Source organism: Lemur catta, chromosome 2 (assembly GCF_020740605.2).
Source record: "Lemur catta isolate mLemCat1 chromosome 2, mLemCat1.pri, whole genome shotgun sequence".
Taxonomy (NCBI): Eukaryota; Metazoa; Chordata; class Mammalia; order Primates; family Lemuridae; genus Lemur; species Lemur catta.
The window spans coordinates 42,123,385-42,139,109 of NC_059129.1; the positions used below are offsets into that span (position 1 = coordinate 42,123,385).

The 15,725-nt window shown below is 51.1% G+C and overlaps 2 protein-coding genes across 2 annotated transcripts; both read left to right on the forward strand.

The window, feature by feature from the left end:
* The first annotated feature begins 60 nt into the window (after positions 1-60).
* Positions 61-14,433, forward strand: LOC123631753 (heat shock 70 kDa protein 1). Its single transcript, XM_045541723.1, has 2 exons — positions 61-2,178; positions 14,086-14,433. Exons 1-2 carry the CDS (start codon positions 262-264, stop codon positions 14,092-14,094), a joined length of 1,926 nt encoding a protein of 641 aa, XP_045397679.1. The 5' UTR covers positions 61-261; the 3' UTR covers positions 14,095-14,433.
* LOC123631752 (heat shock 70 kDa protein 1-like) lies at positions 11,712-14,433 on the forward strand. Its single transcript, XM_045541722.1, has one exon. It carries the CDS (start codon positions 12,169-12,171, stop codon positions 14,092-14,094), a length of 1,926 nt encoding a protein of 641 aa, XP_045397678.1. The 5' UTR covers positions 11,712-12,168; the 3' UTR covers positions 14,095-14,433.
* Positions 14,434-15,725: the final 1,292 nt, after the last annotated feature.

A 15,725-nucleotide genomic window follows, 5' to 3' on the forward strand; every position in this document is an offset into this window, starting at 1 on the left:
TGGCTGAAGACGGAAAAGGCGGGGCTGGCGGGTGACTTATAAAAGCCGCGCTGAGCACCCGCCGCAAGCAGCAGCCCGAGGAAAGCGAGGAGCAGGGGGCGGGCTTCCCAGCGTCACTCCGCAGCTCCTAAGGCCTCCGGCGCGGCGCGTCCAGTTTCCAGTTTTCAGAAGAAACCGAGGTCCTGTCGCGGATCGCGTCCTACGACTCGACTCGCAGATCGCCCGAGCGTCAGAGCAGAGCCGAGAGAGCGAGGCACCAGCATGGCCAAAGCCACGGCGATCGGCATCGACCTGGGCACCACCTACTCGTGCGTGGGGGTGTTCCAGCACGGCAAGGTGGAGATCATCGCCAACGACCAGGGCAACCGCACCACCCCCAGCTACGTGGCCTTCACGGACACCGAGCGGCTCATCGGGGATGCGGCCAAGAACCAGGTGGCGCTGAATCCTCAGAACACAGTGTTTGACGCGAAGCGGCTGATCGGCCGCAAGTACGGCGACCCGGTGGTGCAGTCGGACATGAAGCACTGGCCTTTCCAGGTGATCAACGACGGGGACAAGCCCAAGGTGCAGGTGAGCTACAAGGGGGAGACCAAGGCGTTCTACCCCGAGGAGATCTCGTCCATGGTGCTGACCAAGATGAAAGAGATCGCCGAGGCGTACCTGGGCTACCCGGTGACCAACGCGGTGATCACCGTGCCGGCCTACTTCAATGATTCGCAGCGCCAGGCCACCAAGGATGCGGGGGTGATCGCGGGGCTGAACGTGCTGCGGATCATCAACGAGCCCACGGCTGCCGCCATCGCCTACGGCCTGGACAGGACCGGCAAGGGGGAGCGCAACGTGCTCATCTTTGACCTGGGCGGGGGCACCTTCGACGTGTCCATCCTGACGATCGACGATGGCATCTTCGAGGTGAAGGCCACTGCCGGGGACACCCACCTGGGTGGGGAGGACTTCGACAACCGGCTGGTGAACCACTTCGTGGAAGAGTTCAAGAGGAAACACAAGAAGGACATCAGCCAGAACAAGCGAGCCGTGCGGCGACTGCGCACCGCCTGCGAGAGGGCCAAGAGGACCCTGTCGTCCAGCACCCAGGCCAGCCTGGAGATCGACTCCCTGTTTGAGGGCATCGACTTCTACACGTCCATCACCAGGGCGAGGTTTGAGGAGCTGTGCTCAGACCTGTTCCGAAGCACCCTGGAGCCGGTGGAGAAGGCTCTGCGGGACGCCAAGCTGGACAAGGCCCAGATCCACGACCTGGTCCTGGTCGGGGGCTCCACGCGCATCCCCAAGGTGCAGAAGCTGCTGCAGGACTTCTTCAACGGGCGCGACCTCAACAAGAGCATCAATCCCGACGAGGCGGTGGCCTACGGGGCGGCGGTGCAGGCAGCTATCCTGATGGGGGACAAGTCGGAGAACGTGCAAGACCTGCTGCTGCTGGACGTGGCTCCCCTGTCGCTGGGGCTGGAGACGGCCGGGGGCGTGATGACTGCCCTGATCAAGCGCAACTCCACCATCCCCACCAAGCAGACGCAGATCTTCACCACGTACTCCGACAACCAACCCGGGGTTCTGATCCAGGTGTACGAGGGCGAGAGGGCCATGACCCGGGACAACAACCTGCTGGGCCGTTTCGAGCTGAGCGGCATCCCTCCGGCCCCCAGGGGCGTGCCCCAGATCGAGGTGACCTTTGACATCGACGCCAATGGCATCCTGAACGTCACGGCCACGGACAAGAGCACCGGCAAGGCCAACAAGATCACCATCACCAATGACAAGGGCCGCCTGAGCAAGGAGGAGATCGAGCGCATGGTGCAGGAGGCGGAGAAGTACAAAGCGGAGGACGAGGTGCAGCGCGAGAGGGTGTCTGCCAAGAACGCCCTGGAGTCATACGCCTTCAACATGAAGAGCGCCGTGGAGGACGAGGGGCTCAGGGGCAAGATCAGCGAGGCTGACAAGAAGAAGGTGCTGGACAAGTGTCAAGAGGTCATTTCCTGGCTGGATGCCAACACCCTGGCGGAGAAGGACGAGTTTGAGCACAAGAGGAAGGAGCTGGAGCAGGTGTGTAACCCCATCATCAGCGGACTGTACCAGGGTGCGGGTGGCCCCGGGGCTGGCGGCTTCGGGGCTCAGGCCCCCAAGGGGGGCTCTGGGTCTGGCCCCACCATTGAGGAGGTGGATTAGAGATTTTGCCCAAGATTGCCGTGTTTTGGAAATGGTTGGCATTTGAGACTTTAAGTTCCCTTATGTCTCTTTTCTTGGTTCTCATCTTTGCATATTGTTTGCAGTGCTGAACTGGGTTTCTTTTTGGTGAAGTGCTGTACTTTTTTGCCAGGCTCTAAATGTGGAGAAGAATTTATACTGCCATCTTTTGTCCATTTTCTTTTTTGTAATACATTTAATTCATGCCAGTTTTTTTACTCATACTTCAAAATAAACTTTAAAATTCAGTCATGTCTGTGTGCCTTTTATTTTGAGGTCTGTAGGGTGTGCATGGGTTTTTCTCATTTTCTAAAATTGAATGGTATTTTTGGCTCAAGGCCAGAGATTGGAGAAGTATGGCTATATTATGCGATCCATTTATGTTAGACAAGTGTTATCCTTCAGTGAATTTAAGAAAAGAAAAGCCTGTTTATCATAAGTGGGTGGAACCTGTGGGTCCAGAAAAAGTTAAAGATACCTGGCTCTGGGATTAGTGTCTTTATTAAGAAAAAAAGACACCTGGCAGGGTGGCCTCAAGGTGGGTGAGGGGGTGAACCTGTGTAAGATTGGCTTTAAAAGAGGCTGGGGTGTGGGGGATGTTCCTGCAGGGCAGAATGGAGAGGTTGTTAGATGGGAGAGCGATGCTTCTCTTTAAAGTACACTTGAAATATTCAGAAACTTTCTATTTAAGCTAGAATAAATATGGAATGGAAAGTCCTAAATTGCCAGTGAAAAGACGAGGTATATGCACTGACTTGCTGAGTTACGCACATTGCCGTGGCATCATTATAGTTCGCTGCAACCTTAAACTCAGGGGCCCATGCGATCCTCCTGCCTCAACCTCCCTAGTAGCTGGGACTACAGGTGTGCCACCACACCCGACCAATTTTGGGGGGGCGGGTAGAGATTGGTGTCACTACATTGGCCATTCTGGTCTTGAACTCCTAGCCTCAAGTGATCCTTCCGCCTCCGCCTTGCAAATTGCTAGGATTACAGATGTGACCCACGATACTCAGCCTAAAGTTATTTCTGAAAGGATGCTGAAATAGGAATACTACAATCTTAGCAGTTATCACCTACATTTTAAGTACCCCTGTGAGCACCTTAGGGAGGAGTCCCATAGAGTATAGTGGCTCAGTAGCCCAAGGACTTCTATATTTGAGCACTCTATTCTACCAGGCAGTGTACTGAGGCCTTTTATGTGTTGCTTTATTAATTCCCACCCCACCACACTTCATTAGATATTGTTGACTTTCACAGGTGAACGTGGGGAAATCTATAAGGTACTAGCCTAAATAAAGGTACTTTAGGGTTAAAAAAAAAAATCACTGGTTTAGGAAAGAGTTGAACCTGGATGCCAATTAGGGACTTAGAGGTTTTTGCCACACTGTCTTAAGTCCACTGGGCTTTGTTTATGCATGCCTGGTTCCAGGTTGTGTTTCTACCCTAGGTTTCACAATTATCCCTTTTGCCTTTACTCTGTATAATCCTAAACAATTATGCCAGATAACAAATCTGCCAGCCCAGAACCAGGAAGACCAAGATATAGACTTCCCTCCTGTAGACTTCTTTCCCTTGGAGATGTGTCATGCCCTACCTCCTAGCATCCTAAGAGTAATTCTTTCCACAGCCTCCTTGTTGGAAAAATGCCTGCCACATTCCTCAAAGCTTCTGGAGTGAGCCCCTTTAAAAATCAGTTGTACGGCCTAAGCAAGAGTGAGACCCTGTCTCTACTAAAAATAGAAAAAATTAGCTGGGCATGGTCATGCATGTCTGTAGTCCCAGCTACTCAGGAGGCTGAGGCAGTAGGATTGCTTGAGCCCAGGAGTTTGAGGTTGCTGTGAGCTAAGCTGATGCCACAGCACTCTATCCTGGGCAACAGAGTAAGACTGTTTCAAAAAATAAAAATAAATACAAAATAATGAAAAAAATAAAAATCAGTTGTATCTGGGGGTGATGAAAATGTTTTGGAACCAGATAGAGATGATTGTTGCACTGTGAAGGAACTAAATACCACTGCACTGCAATTGCACACTTCAAAATGGTTAATGTTAGTGAATTTTTCACAACAAAAGAGAAAAATATCAATTGTATTAACATTACATAAAAGCACTTTGATGGGATTTGAGGTACACATAAGCTCATAAACTGTTAAATATTTGCTATAGGCCAGGTGCAGTGGCTCACACCTGTAATCCCAGCACTTTGGGAGGGCAAGGGGAGAGGATGCCTGGAGGCCAGGAGTTCGAGACCAGCCTGAGCAACAGAGTGAGACACCCCTCAACCCCCATCTGAGAAAAAAAATGTTTTTAAAGTCCCACTTTCTCATAAGGCTGAGGTAGGAGGATCACTTGAGCCCAAAAGTTTGAGGTTGCTGTGAGCTGATTGATGACACCACTGCATTCTAGTCTGGGCAACAGAGCAAGACCTGTCTCAAAAAAAAAAAAAAAAGAAAAAGAAAAAAGAAAAAAAAACTTGCTACGAAGAAAATCTAGTATGGGAATGGCACATACAGGTAGGTCTCACCTTGGCAGTTTGGAAATGGGAAAGAAATGTAAGATCCTTAGGTTTCTGGCCCAGCCTATAGATGAATATTTATTCCTTATGGTAGTTAACCTGTAATATTGTGCACTCTGGCCACAATGTAAATCAATCTTCATGGTCATATGCACTTGCTATAGGACCTCCTTACCCCCTTAAAGCTGCAGTAGCATTTGTGACTCTCATTTGCAGACAGCACAGTGACTCTTTAAACCAGTAGCTACTACCTATCACTACTTTGGGATGGGGCGGGGAGGGAGGCCGGGGGGAAGGGTAGCTGGAAGAGGGTGAAGATTGGGAAGGACCTACCAAACACCTTTGATAAGAGAGATTGGGGAAAACTCCAGAAATAACCTTGAATGGAAAAAATAGAGTTCCTATGACCAGATCAGTCAAGGTTATTAGTAGGTATTTTATCAATAAATCAATGTTATTCCCTGCCTGCGTCCTAGCACAGAGTACAGAACTTTAAAATACTCACTTTGTAACCTCATGGAGATCAGGCTGAGGGAACTGTAGAATTGAAAAGATAATTGCAGTGCCATCCACAAAAAAATGTTTTGAGTAGCAGAGGAACTTTGAGGAAGGGAAGGTGCATCAGGAAAAAAAAAATGCAGGGATGGAAAAATTTTTAATTATTTTCCCGGACGCCAATCACCCCGTGCCTTCCTATGCCTTGCCTCAGCGGGCAGGAGGCTATGGCAGTCAGACTGATTTTGTGTGGCTTTTGAGCCCAGGATATTGCCTCGTTAGAACGTATATACTTACTGTTCTTCCTGGTCTTTAGGGTGCTTGTCATCCTCAAAAGACGAAACAGATACCAAGACAACTAAAAATTAACTACAATATTTTACAAATGTGAGAGAAGCGGGCAGGAATGCGGCTTTCCGCTAAGAGGAGACGGGGTTATTTGAGGGGGGGAGCCAACACTGGCGATCTCCGAGGCGGCGATCCTCACGCAGACGCGGCGACTGCACTCACGCCGCACTCTAACCGATGTAAATCCGTCTGCTTGGGATACCCCGCTGAGTATCCGGCGCAGTTCGGCCGGAGAGAGTAACCCACCAGACCCTCGCTCTGTCCTATCACTGCTATTTATAATAAATGGAGATTCAAGGGGTCGGCCCCCGAGCGCCTCAGGACGCGGAGCTAAATCTGCCCCACCGCGTCGGCCTACGCGGGCCCCACGTTGGAAGAGACTGAGGTGGGAGGGGGGCTCGAGCCCAGAAGCTGGGGGCTGCAGTGCGCCATGATCTCGCACGCGCGCGCGCGCGAACTGGAGCAGAGGGCACCACTAGGAGGCGTGGGGCAGGTCCACAGGCTGCAGCTGGGGCGGGGGAGGAGCCCAGAAAGCGAGACCCACAAACTCCCGCGGGCCTCACTGGCACGAAGAACTGGCTGCGGCGCTGAGGCGGCGGCGGCGGCGGAGAAACCCGCCCGCTCCAGCCGCACCTCTCCCCGTGGTCGCGTCCCTGCGCTAGCCTCGGGCGAGGGGACCTTCTTCTCGCGTCTGGCCACCCAGTTCCTCTGGCTTAGTTGTATGGAAGTTACAAAACTTTCCAGTGTTTCCGTCTGACAAATTAGCTCGTATGAGAGAAACTCCAAGGATCTTCCCTTTTTTTCCTCCCTTTTCGGGAAAAACCATCGGGAAACGCAGGCACAGGCCGCGCGGCCGCCCTCGGGCCCCCGGCGGCGCCCCGCCCCCTTGCCTCCTGCTCCTTTCCGCTGTCGCTGGCTGTGCCTGGAACTTTCCGGAGTTTTCTGACCTCGAACTGGGGACCGCCCCATCATTGTCGTAGGAACACTCCTCAACAAACAAACTGCCTCACCCAATTCTCTCTACTCTCCCAACCCCGCCCTGGAATAGCAAGCTTAGTCAGGACTCTACTTTTAACACCCTGAAGATTCCGTGAACGCTTTGCCCGCCTTGCCCCAGCAAGAGGCCCCCCTCCTCTCCCTCTCTCTGACCAAGCAGTCTGTTCTGCAGGGAGGGGGAGGGCCAGGAGAGGAGTCCCTGGCTGGTCATATACCCCATGGTGCCCTTAATGCTCGCAGAGTCCGGACATTCACTCTTCACTCCCTTCTCCTGTGTTCATTTGTTTTCTTCTTCGTGGAGAATAAAACGATTAGGTCAACGAGCCAATATTGGAAGGAGTACAAAATAAAAAATGTGAGGACATGTAAGTCCAATCACCTGTCCCGTGGGTGACCAGATCAAGCCATTGAACTGCTTTGATACTTTGTGCTCATATTTGAAAATGAAAAGGTTTGGCTGAGTGGCTTGTGCCTAAACATTTTTTTTTTTTTTTTTTGAGACACAGTCTCACTCTGTTGCCCTAGCCCGTGGTGTCAGCCTAGCTCACAGCAACCTCAAACTCCTGGGCTTAAGTGTTCCTACTGTCTCAGCCTCCTGAGTAGCTGGGACTACAGGCATGTGCCACCATGCCCAGCTAAATTTTTCTATATATATATATATATATATATATGTTTGTAGCTGTCCGTATAATTTCTTTCTATTTTTAGTAGAGATGGGGTCTTGCTCTTGCTCAGGCTGGTCTTGAACTCCTGAGCTCAAACGATCCGCCTGCCTTGGCCTCCCAGAGTGCTAGGATTACAGGCGTGAGCCACCACACTCAGCCGCTGTGCCTAAACATCTCAGGACAGTTTCTACATCAAGCTGAAATTAACACCATTGTTCTGGTAGTGGGTTGTCAACTTTATGAGCACCTCAATACGAATGACTAAGAGTCAGACTTGAGAGTATGAGCTCCCCAACAAAAGGGTGGAGAAAGGAGAAAACTTTTAAGAATGTACTCTATAACTGAAGGGTCACCCTATTAATCCTGATGCCATCATCCAATGAAATAGATAATTGTTAATTCTATTTAAAAAATGAACATATACACCAGGCGCAGTGGCTTGGGCCTATAATCCTAGCACTCTGGGAAGCCCAGGCAGGAGAATCCTTTGAGCTTAGAAGTTTGAGACCTGCCTGAGCAAGAGTGAGACCCCATCTCTACTAAAAATAGAAAAATTAGCCAGGCATGGTTTATGTCTATAGTCCCTGCTGCTCGGGAGGCTGAGACAGGAGGATCACTTGAGCCCAGAAATTTGAGGTTACACGGCCGGGTGCGGTGGCTCACGCCTGTAATCCTAGCACTCTGGGAGGCCGAGGTGGGTGGATTGCTCGAGGTCAGGAGTTCGAGACCAGCCTGAGCAAGAGCGAGACCCCCATCTCTACTAAAAATAGAAAGAAATTATACAGCCAACTAAAAATCTATATAGAAAAAATTAGCTGGACATAGTGGTGCATGCCTGTAGTCCCAGCTACTCGGGAGGCTGAGGCAGTAGGATTGCTTAAGCCCAGGAGTTTGAGGTTGCTGTGAGCGAGGCTGACGCCACGGCACTCATTCTAGCCTGGGCAACAAAGCAAGACTCTGTCTCAAAAAAAAAAAAAAAAAAAAAATTTGAGGTTACAGTGAGCTACGGCCACTGCACTCTAATCAACCAGGGTGATAGAGCGAGACTCTGTCTCAAGAAGAAAAAAAAAAAGAAATGAACACATATAAACTTATGTAATTTAGTCAACTTACAAGTACTATATTTCATTATTAAAAAGGAAAAACAGCCTCAAGAAAGAAGTAGAGCTCACATGCAAATCCAGGTCTTCCCCTTCCCAGATTTTTTTCCCATGCTGCTGGAAATCTCCTGAGTTCTCATATCATTGAAACCTTTGCCATTTGGTTGTTAAGAATGCCTGGCTCTAAGTTTCATATCAGTTACCTCTTTTGCTTTCTTCTATACAAAACTATACCATCTTTTAAAACCAACAGAACTGAGGAGAAAACTGTACTGTTTGAGAAAATGCAAAAAGGACAGGGAAAAAGATTGCAGCATCAGGCTGAGAAGGGAGCTCCTCCCCCACACTGCTGTGGCAGTCTCTGTTCTTGGCACCTCCTATTCAGTCCCCTCCCCCCATCAGGAGTACATGACCTCTATGCCACCTGGGGAACCTGAGCTCTGATCCTTCCAAATATGAAACCCAATAAAAACCTAATTCCAAAATTAATCAAATTAAAGTTCCAGAAAATCTCTTGGAGTTCTATTCACCTCAAACAGCAATTAAACTTGTGTCTGGGCTTCCAGACACAAGGAATGCCTTGGGAAGCATTCCACCTAAAAGAAAAGACAAAATTCAGCTGACCCTCTCCTGATCAGCAAATGGACGAGGAATATGGATGTTACCAGGCTAGTCCACAGAGCAAGACTTAACTAAAAAGGTAGAACAACTATAGTACTGTAGATTCTGACCATAGTGTGTAGCTGTCTGATTCGTTGAAAACAGCATTTCCAGTAGATCTTTTTGTGCTACTCTGGCAGCAGCAAGATTTGGGGTCCTATCACCATGTCCACCTGACAGGCAGTGGAGACAGTGGTGCCCTTGGCAATAGAGAAATATTTTAAATTACAGATTTGGAAGGCAGAAAGTGAATCCAGAACTGACAGGAGTAGTAGTTCATGATGAGGAAGCTTCCAGAAGGAAGGGGGTAAGGTTAAATGTCTCTGGAAGCATACCTATGCATCTAAGATGAAAGCTTGGAGGGATCCCCAGCCAGCCACTGCTTAGAAAAATGGGAAAATTCCTGAAGTTTGACCAGTTTGACTAGTTCAGGGAGGTGATTCATTAGGGAGTTTTATCTTAATGTAAAATTTACCTCCTACCTGCACACACAAACACACACAGGATTATTAAAGCGACATGAGTTTAGATCTGTGTGTGTATGCCCGCACATGTGAAGAATGCCAACTGAGCAAAGTGTTCAAAAGCCAGATTCCTTCATCAAAAAACTGCCTCCTTGGACCCGAGTTCAAGAAATGTGGACAGAACAATGAGTTTATGTTTTTCCCATGGGTTGTAAAACCAGTACTATTGTTCAAAGGCCCCTCACATTTTCCTTTCAGGCACCTACCTAACAAAGGATCTTGCACCCACACAAACGATGGGGGAAAAAAGGGCAAAGTAAATCACTAAATGTAATTATGTCTAAAACGGGAGGGAGGGGAATCCGCAGGAAGCTGGTATCTAGAATAAAAAACTAAGTGTGTGAGGCAGGGTGCGGTGGCTCACACCTGTAATCCTAGCACTCTGGGAGGCTGAGGCGGGTGGATCGCTCGAGGTCAGGAGTTGGAGACCAGCCTGAGCAAGAGAGAGACCCTGTCTCTACTAAAAATAGAAAGAAATTATCTGGACAACTAAAAATATATATAGAAAAAATTAGCCGGGCATGGTGACGCATGCCTGTAGTCCCAGCTACTCGGGAGGCTGAGGCAGGAGGATCGCTTGAGCCCAAGAGTTTGAGGTTGCTGTGAGCTAGGCTGATGCCACGGCACTCTAGCCCGGGCAACAGAGTGAGACTCTGTCTCAAAAAAAAAAAAAAAAAAACTAAGTGTGTGAATTAACTGTATGACAAATAGGTAAGATTATAAAGGAGCTAGAACTAGAACCTGGGCCCAACCCCTCCCTCCAATAGTGTCACCCAACATAGTTTCCCTAAAAGGGGCCACAACTGTGGTATGTGATATCAAGAAGGGTGAACATGGGCAGGGCACCGTGGCTCACGCCTGTAATCCTAGCACTCTGGGAGACAGAGGTGGAAGATTGTTTCAGCTCAGGAGTTCGAGACCAGCCTGAGCAAAAGCGAGACCCCCATCTCTCCTGAAAATAGAAAATTAGCTGGACAACTAAAAATATATACAAAGAATTAGCAAGGCATGATAGCACATGCCTGTAGTCCCAGCTACTTGGGAGGCTGAGGCAGGAGGATTGCTTGAGCCCAGGAGTTTGAGGTTGCTGTGAGCTAGGCTGATGCCATGGCACTCTAGCCTGTGCAACAGAGTGAGACTCTATCTCAAAAAAAAAAAAAAAAAAAAAAAAGGCGATCATTCCCGCCCTTCCCTCACCACCAGGTTACATTTGACCTAAAAATGGTTGACAGCCCAGGGGCTGCAGGCACAGAAGATCCTATTGGGGTCTCTGAGGTTAACCCCGGCCCCACCCACCATCCAGGACTCAACCAGGAATACAGAAAAAAGCAGAGAGGAGGAGGCCCAGACCCCAAGCTAGGAAAGGTGAGAGAAAAGGATAAGCCCAAAAGGCCTTAAAGAGAGCTAGCATTCTATGGAAAATTTTTTTCTTACTAATGCCCAGTCTAAGCACAGGGGAATGGCTGTGGGCGGGGACAAGGGCGCCGCGCAACCAGCCTCCTCCGCAGCTCGTTCCTTCTCCGGTTGCTGGGCTCCTTCTCTTATTAAGAAACATGTCTTTAGCCCGGCGCGGTGGTTCATGCCGATAATCCTAGCACTCTGGGAGGCTGAGGCGGGAGGATCCTTTGAGCCCAGGAGTTTGAGGTTGCTGTGAGCTAGGCTGACACCACGGCACTCTAGGCCGGGCAACAAAGTGAGACTGTCTCAAAAAAAAAAAAAAAAAAAAAAGAACCATCTCTTTAAACTATTGCTTTCCTTGAAAATTCAAAGCTTCCCCAAACCCTAGATACGTCATCCATGTAGGTTAAACAGGATGACAAAAACTGTATTATCTCTTTCCTTCTGGTTCCCACTGCAAACCTAAAATGGGAATAGGATGGCCAGGACATTCTTCAGCCCGCCCAAACGTTTTGGCCCCTCGGTAAGAGGCCGGAAAGGCGACTGGTCCCTCACAGCCACGGTCCAATCAGGATCTCCTTGCCCCATCAATGGCCCGCCTCCTTCCAGAAACTCCGGAATTTTCTGTGTGTTTTCTTTTTGCTTTAACCCCTTGGTCAACTTGCAACTGTTCCGCAGAGTGTCCCCGCAGTCATCCTACAAACCGTGCATCACGCTACAGTGACTAGCCCATCGCGGCCGCTGCCTGTCAATTTCGCACACCGGGCGGGCGGCCAGCTTCGCCTCAGACACCCAGTCAACACGCACCTCCCCCCCGCCTCTCCCCTCCTCTCGGCGCCCGGCCCGCCCCGCCCCCCCAGTGAATCCCAGAAGAATCTGGAGAGTTCCGAGGACGGGCGGCACCCTGGACGCTGATTGGTCCCAGGAAGCCCGGGGGCAGGACGGGAGGCGAAACCCCTGGAATATTCCCGACCAGCCAGCCCCGCCGAGCTCGGTGATTGGCTGAAGACGGAAAAGGCGGGGCTGGCGGGTGACTTATAAAAGCCGCGCTGAGCACCCGCCGCAAGCAGCAGCCCGAGGAAAGCGAGGAGCAGGGGGCGGGCTTCCCAGCGTCACTCCGCAGCTCCTAAGGCCTCCGGCGCGGCGCGTCCAGTTTCCAGTTTTCAGAAGAAACCGAGGTCCTGTCGCGGATCGCGTCCTACGACTCGACTCGCAGATCGCCCGAGCGTCAGAGCAGAGCCGAGAGAGCGAGGCACCAGCATGGCCAAAGCCACGGCGATCGGCATCGACCTGGGCACCACCTACTCGTGCGTGGGGGTGTTCCAGCACGGCAAGGTGGAGATCATCGCCAACGACCAGGGCAACCGCACCACCCCCAGCTACGTGGCCTTCACGGACACCGAGCGGCTCATCGGGGATGCGGCCAAGAACCAGGTGGCGCTGAACCCTCAGAACACAGTGTTTGACGCGAAGCGGCTGATCGGCCGCAAGTACGGCGACCCGGTGGTGCAGTCGGACATGAAGCACTGGCCTTTCCAGGTGATCAACGACGGGGACAAGCCCAAGGTGCAGGTGAGCTACAAGGGGGAGACCAAGGCGTTCTACCCCGAGGAGATCTCGTCCATGGTGCTGACCAAGATGAAAGAGATCGCCGAGGCGTACCTGGGCTACCCGGTGACCAACGCGGTGATCACCGTGCCGGCCTACTTCAATGATTCGCAGCGCCAGGCCACCAAGGATGCGGGGGTGATCGCGGGGCTGAACGTGCTGCGGATCATCAACGAGCCCACGGCTGCCGCCATCGCCTACGGCCTGGACAGGACCGGCAAGGGGGAGCGCAACGTGCTCATCTTTGACCTGGGCGGGGGCACCTTCGACGTGTCCATCCTGACGATCGACGATGGCATCTTCGAGGTGAAGGCCACTGCCGGGGACACCCACCTGGGTGGGGAGGACTTCGACAACCGGCTGGTGAACCACTTCGTGGAAGAGTTCAAGAGGAAACACAAGAAGGACATCAGCCAGAACAAGCGAGCCGTGCGGCGACTGCGCACCGCCTGCGAGAGGGCCAAGAGGACCCTGTCGTCCAGCACCCAGGCCAGCCTGGAGATCGACTCCCTGTTTGAGGGCATCGACTTCTACACGTCCATCACCAGGGCGAGGTTTGAGGAGCTGTGCTCAGACCTGTTCCGAAGCACCCTGGAGCCGGTGGAGAAGGCTCTGCGGGACGCCAAGCTGGACAAGGCCCAGATCCACGACCTGGTCCTGGTCGGGGGCTCCACGCGCATCCCCAAGGTGCAGAAGCTGCTGCAGGACTTCTTCAACGGGCGCGACCTCAACAAGAGCATCAATCCCGACGAGGCGGTGGCCTACGGGGCGGCGGTGCAGGCAGCTATCCTGATGGGGGACAAGTCGGAGAACGTGCAAGACCTGCTGCTGCTGGACGTGGCTCCCCTGTCGCTGGGGCTGGAGACGGCCGGGGGCGTGATGACTGCCCTGATCAAGCGCAACTCCACCATCCCCACCAAGCAGACGCAGATCTTCACCACGTACTCCGACAACCAACCCGGGGTTCTGATCCAGGTGTACGAGGGCGAGAGGGCCATGACCCGGGACAACAACCTGCTGGGCCGTTTCGAGCTGAGCGGCATCCCTCCGGCCCCCAGGGGCGTGCCCCAGATCGAGGTGACCTTTGACATCGACGCCAATGGCATCCTGAACGTCACGGCCACGGACAAGAGCACCGGCAAGGCCAACAAGATCACCATCACCAATGACAAGGGCCGCCTGAGCAAGGAGGAGATCGAGCGCATGGTGCAGGAGGCGGAGAAGTACAAAGCGGAGGACGAGGTGCAGCGCGAGAGGGCGTCTGCCAAGAACGCCCTGGAGTCGTACGCCTTCAACATGAAGAGCGCCGTGGAGGACGAGGGGCTCAGGGGCAAGATCAGCGAGGCTGACAAGAAGAAGGTGCTGGACAAGTGTCAAGAGGTCATTTCCTGGCTGGATGCCAACACCCTGGCGGAGAAGGACGAGTTTGAGCACAAGAGGAAGGAGCTGGAGCAGGTGTGTAACCCCATCATCAGCGGACTGTACCAGGGTGCGGGTGGCCCCGGGGCTGGCGGCTTCGGGGCTCAGGCCCCCAAGGGGGGCTCTGGGTCTGGCCCCACCATTGAGGAGGTGGATTAGGATGCCCTTTCTTCTTCCTTTCACCCTGTTTGTGGTGGAGGGAGATGGTTTGGACTCAAAAGACTTTGCTGTTGTCCTATGTATTTTTTTCTACTTCAGCACTCTAGTACTAGTAAAGTTGTAATCTGATGGTAATCAGCTGGCTTCATTATGTTTTTATAGTATAACCAATATGTTCGTTAGAGATCTTTGCATTTCATGAAAGTTTTACTTTGAGTTTCTCTCAAATGAATCAGCACTGCCACCTTCTGTACTTTTTTTGCTTTGCAAAACACACTACAAAGGGAATGTGTGGCTTTATAATTTTACATAAGTATAAAAAATAAAATATTGAACATATGTTTGTTTGTTTGTATTTGGGGAAGGATAACGGACCCTTTGTGGTATGTCTGAAGTCTAGATCCCTAGACTGAAAGGGACAGTACTTCTGAAGGGAGGTACCCGTTAGGAGTTCTGGCATGGGTATTTCTGTTAGGGCTTAGTTGGGGATGGGTAAGAAGACAAATTACAGGTGCCCATTTTGGTTGGAGTGGGGCCTGTTTCAGGGAAATGCAGGGTTGGTAGCTGTAAAAGGGTTTGTGGGAGGAGTGGCTTATCAGTTTTTCTGACATCTGTGGGTCCACAGAAAGACAAACACCGCATTCGCACATATGCGGAATCTAAAATGTAGAAGCAGAGAGAATGGTAGTTCCTGGGGGTGGGGGAATGGGGTAGATGATGGGCAAAGGGCACACAGCCTCATTGGGACTAGGAAATTTTTCAGCTGTATTGCAGAGAGTGGTGAATATAGTGAATGTGTATTTCAAAATTGCTGATATTAAATTTCAAATATTACGAAAAGTATTTAAATATTAGTAAATATTTGTGAGGTGGACAAAATAGCAACAATGAGATGCAGATTCACACTATGGCTCTGTAAATTGCAACTAGGTGACCATGTGCAAATTATTTAGCCTCACTTAGCTTTTGTTGCCTCCTTTTGTCTGAATGGCATCACTTGAAAACATCTAAGATCATTTTGAGCAGAAATATATAGATGAACATCTTCAGCCATGGTCACCCTGGTTGCAATTATCCAGACAAGAGTCTGAAGGAGTGAGAGACAGAATTTGGGGGGATGGCAGCAGAGGAGGGAAGGGCCAGGCACTGTAGCAGGTTCTTTGTGTCAGCTCTGGAATTCTCATCCCACCCCACTCTACATGAGGTATTCTAAAACTTTTTTCCTGGTCAGCTGGGAGGTGGAGGTGGTCAGCTGTATCCTGGCCAAGATTAGAGAGCAAAAGGTGGCAGTTTTGGGGCCATGTTTTTTTCCCCACTTCCTGAATGTAAGGCTGGTGGCAGGCACTGCTCCCCTCCCTAATGGAAAAAGAAGAAGTCCACGATACCTGCTGAGGACAACGTCTGTAAGGCCCAGCTAAGTTAAAGAGTAGCCACACCTGGATGGTTACCCTGATAAGGGTCTCGGTTCTGGAGTCACACATACCACCAGCCCCTCCTATTTCTCAATACCCGCACTAAAACTGCAATGGAAAATTCCTTGCTCTCCCCGTCATAAATCTTCCTGCCAAGGAACCCCCTACGCCCAGCCCTAAAAACATCTATAAGCCCACTCAAAACTTCTGGGTGATGTG